The following is a 4719-nucleotide window of genomic DNA, read 5'->3' as shown; positions in this document are numbered from 1 at the left end:
CTCTGGACAGAGAAGGTGAGACTTTGGTAGTTTGTAGTGGGATCCATTCTAGTGATTGGTAAAATTCTCACTCCCAAAGCTGGGTGCAAGATCTTCCAAGATCTTTCATATATATATATATATATATATATATATATATATTTCACTGCATGTCTTTTGTCTCTTCTTTTCAGGGAATAGAGCCTCAGCTCTTTTAGCCTTTCCCAGTAATCTGTTTGTTGCACTAAGGCAATCTTCTTGATGTAGTGGCTTGGATTGCCTTGAATTACTTTTCCATGTTCATTACACACTAAGTCTACTAATATTTATTATAGCTACTAATATATTTACTATGGCTATTAGTGTCTACTACATTTTTTGATATTTTAATTTCCTTCTCTCATTTACTATTCATTGTCATTATGTTTGTGTATTGGCAAGTCAGTTTTTGATAGCTACTAATAAAAGATGGTTTATATTTTAGCGTAAAATAAGCAAACGTTCCTGGGTCCTTCATGAATGCCTTGAACGAGTACCGGATACCATAAATGCTCTCCGAGAACTAATGGAATATGGACTGAAAGGAACTGATTTACAAGCCATGATTGCAATTGCCAAAAGAGAAGATGGAGGAAGGTAAATGGGAATTTGAAATTAAAATGTATTTAGGTTAAAATATGAGTTGAATAAGTCTAGGTCTTCATATATATGTATATATATATATATATATATATATATATATAAAAATCAAATAATAAATGAGTATATGCATATATGCGTACAAGTATGTGCATACCTACATCTACCTGTATATATAGGTGCATATCTTGGTACAGGACGTTGCAAACAAAACGTAGACAAAAAAATAATAATAACCAGAGTACAGAAAACACACAGGCCACATAGAGAACATTTTCCTTCATCAGCTGCTCCCATTCTAACACAGGCGTTTCGAAGGGTTAGGGCAGGAAGCATCGTTACAATGGCTCTTCCCACGGACCACAAATTAAATTTGTATACACAAATTAAATTTGTACCATGGAGGAATGTAGTGGCGGACGCAGAATCATGTGTTTATGTTTCCCATTTGATATAATTTTAACTGGAGTGTTACACAGACTATGAAGTACCACAGATATGAGTATTCTGATGTGAGTACTCAGATAAGAGTACCATACATAGTCTAGACAAACTGATGATGTCACTGATGGTGATGATGCTAATGGAGGCCATCACATTAAATCCAAAGAACAGTAATGGTGTTTTTATGTAGGGTTAGGTTTAATGGTGAGGTAAACTACCAGATGACATGGCTTTGCATAGGTCCAGCATGTGAATGTAAATTCACAATAGGCTCTTTAGGAACAATATATTGCAAGGCTGTGACTAATGATTCTGTCAGTCTGTTGCTCAAGACTGCTACTTTATGTATTGACTCCAGATGAATGAAAAGTAAAGTTGACTCTGTCAGGAAATAAACTTGTAACACAAGAAGCTGGTATAAACACCTGAGAATGTTTTTATTTGTTGCTCTACCGGTTTTATCATTTCACTTCCTACAGGTTGCTTGATGCTTGTTATGAAACGGTGTATGGTAGGAAATTGAGTAAATATAAGATTCTACCAAACATCAGACTAAATTAGTTGGATTGGATCTTTCATATATGCACTTTCAATTTGAGCAACTAGTGTCTATATGTTGAAATCCAAGTTTAAAAAAAATTTCTTTATTAGGTCAGTATTACTAGGTTATAAAGAAAGGTGAGTGGTATATTAATTGATTAATGAAAAAAATTGAACGAAATTTCACAGTCAGAGCTAACTGTAACAGTGAAAATGAAGATAGATAACAAAACAAGCTATTTGACTCCTATTAGAGGGAAAGTATATAAAGCCATTATTGATGATTGATGTTTTAGATTGAGTCAGTATTACTGATTAATTCACACTGAATCCACATTGATAGATAGACGATAAGAATGGTTGAAACAAGACGAGAAATTGAATGTTTTTCACAAAGAGCAGGTCAGTGAGAGTGTTTGAACTCAGCACGTCAAGCTAACAAAAACTCATTAGTTATAACATGTCCTTTGCCATTGCATTATATAAATCTTTCTTTTTTTATGAGAGACTGTGGGAAAGCTGGTTTGTCATACACACTATATATGTATCCTATTTCAATTATTTGGCTTTGAATTTTAAAATTACAAACACTGGCTTACCCCATAGCTTTTAAACCAACCATAAATATTCTATCTGTTTTATGTTCAAATGAGCCGGATATTGCCTCTCTCACCGATCCTACAATATCATTCTAAAAAATAAACTGTCATATCATTGAAATTTTGTAGCTTCATGATAATGCATAATTAATTCAAAACATGATAATGCATAATTAATTCAAAACATGATAATGCATAATTAATTCAAAAACAAGCATTACATTTGATAGAATAAACTGAATATTAAAGGGTTAAGTAGCAGGAACTTTCTCTGATTTCCTGGTTCCCATGATATCTATTTACTATTAAATGGTTTGAACCTCTACCACTTAACTTTGGACTGGTTGGTAATCTGACACACTATTGATTTGACCAACTATATCTCATCCATTTTACTGATAAACTGTTTCCAAATATGTTTATAACTTAATTTGTTGAATTATCTTTCAGACTAGTGATGTGTGATGATGAGGATTTAATATATGACAGTGATGAAGATGAAGAAGACTATGATCCTTTCAATGCACTTTGCATTCAAAGAAGACAAGATAAAATATTTCAAAGAAGAGAAGAATTGCTCAATCAGATAGATTTTCGTTCGTGAGTATATACACACTGTATGTATATATGAGGTTTTTATTACACACTGACCACTTGATAAAATCATTAAAGTGATTTTATCCTTAATTCTATAAAGAATATAAATAAAAATATTTTTGCTCCTGATCAAAATCACATTTGCTGTGATATTATTTTGATAAATAGCATGGGGTTGAAATAAAAAATGTAAATTCGAGTTGCACTAGTATATATACGTGCAAATGTATGTGTATGGTCATGTGGCTTTGGTGTTCATATGAATATGTATATATATATTTGTGCTGAAGAGAGCAGTAAGTATTTTATTACTTTTAGTTCGAAATTGGTCCGATACACAATTAACTGGAAAATTGTATTTACTATTTTTCATTTGCCCATTTACAACCTGTGCTAGAGGAGATATAAGGTGGTTTTTAGTGTCATCTGGCATCTATGTCTAGTGTATGGAGAGGTTTTCCAACCCCTTTGATATAATTATGTATATAATTATAAATAGAAATTACTTATGAGGTTTTTATCACATGCTGACCACTTGATAAAATCATTAAAGTCATTTTATCCTTAATTCTATAACGAATATATGTATGACTATGTGTATATATATATATATATATATATATATATATATATAAGAATGAATTTAGAAATAATACATTTCTAAATCTCTGAGAGATTTATGCAGTAGTGATACGATGAAGTAGTTGTATGCTGTCTAAACAACAGTAGTATTATTCCCTTCAGGGACTGTCACATTAAGTGACAACATACAACTACTTCAATGAGAATGAATGTTAAAGATTCTTTATTTGTGGATTAAGGCTACCATTCATTTCATGTTAAGGAAACCCTTAACAATTATCAAGCCTATCACATGGAACATTGGTCTTCATCTCCATTGAACATCAATGTTCCATGTGATAGGCTTGATAATTGTTAAGGGGTTCCTTGATATGAAACGAAAGGTAGCCTTAATCCACAAAAAAAGTATGTGTATACACACACACACACACACACACACACACACATACACATCGCCTATTTTATTTACTGTGAAAAAATGTAATAGCATTATACATGTCATTGTAATTATTAGCAGTTGTTTTATCTCTTACAGGAGTTAATCATGTTTAGGTATTAACTGTTTTAGTTACTATGAAAATTTATCATGTGTAAGTTGAACACTTGTTCATCATATACAGAATGTTTGGTCGCCTGCAACATTTAGAAATATGACAGTTATTACTGCTGACTATAGTATGTTTAGTCAGTTCTAGAAGTTCTTCCAAATGTTTAGAATTGATCAATTAACAACAGTTTACTATCTCTTATCAGTTTAATATATTGATCCATTAAGGACATGATTACCTTTTATGTTCTCCTCACAGATTCTGGTGGACCTTGGCTAGCTGTCTTTTTTTCGTTTAAAGTGGGTTTTTTTACCCTTTTTTATTAGTAAGTCTGCGAAGGGTGTGAATACCTCAAAGTCTGAAAATTGGTTTTGGTTCCTGTATGAAAACATTTTGATTTCCCTGACTCATTTCATACTTCTGAAAGTCATGTTTGAACATCCCAGTTTACCATTCTCTAAAAATTATAATCTTCATTTTCATTTCTCTTCTTATAACATCCATTTACCGTGCTGGCATGGGTTGATCTGTTTGACAGGAGCAAATAAGGCTGGGGGCTGCACCAGGTTCCATTGTCTCTTTTGGCAGGGTTTCTATGGCTGGATACTCTTCCTAATGCCAACCACTTTGCAGAGTGTACTGGGTGCTTTTAACCTGGCACCATCATGGGTCCTATTTATGTGGAACCGTCACGAATCCTATTTATGCGGCACCGTCGCGAGTCCTATTTATGCGGCACCGTCGCGAGTCCTATTTATGCGGCACCGTCGCGAGTCCTATTTATGCGGCAC

The 4719-nt window shown here is 33.1% G+C and overlaps 1 protein-coding gene across 1 annotated transcript in view; it reads left to right on the top strand.

The window, feature by feature from the left end:
- The window catches only part of LOC106878217 (NBAS subunit of NRZ tethering complex), a 132994-nt gene that overhangs the window by 41547 nt on the left and 86728 nt on the right, over nucleotides 1-4719 (top strand). Inside the window, exons 17-18 of the mRNA XM_014927365.2 lie at nucleotides 464-615; nucleotides 2652-2801. Coding sequence (XP_014782851.1) covers nucleotides 464-615; nucleotides 2652-2801 — 302 coding nt within the window. The remainder of the gene's footprint in view (nucleotides 1-463; nucleotides 616-2651; nucleotides 2802-4719) is intronic.

Source organism: Octopus bimaculoides, chromosome 15, assembly GCF_001194135.2.
Source record: "Octopus bimaculoides isolate UCB-OBI-ISO-001 chromosome 15, ASM119413v2, whole genome shotgun sequence".
In the NCBI taxonomy this organism is placed as follows: domain Eukaryota; kingdom Metazoa; phylum Mollusca; class Cephalopoda; order Octopoda; family Octopodidae; genus Octopus; species Octopus bimaculoides.
This window is presented reverse-complemented; position numbering and strand designations above follow the sequence as displayed.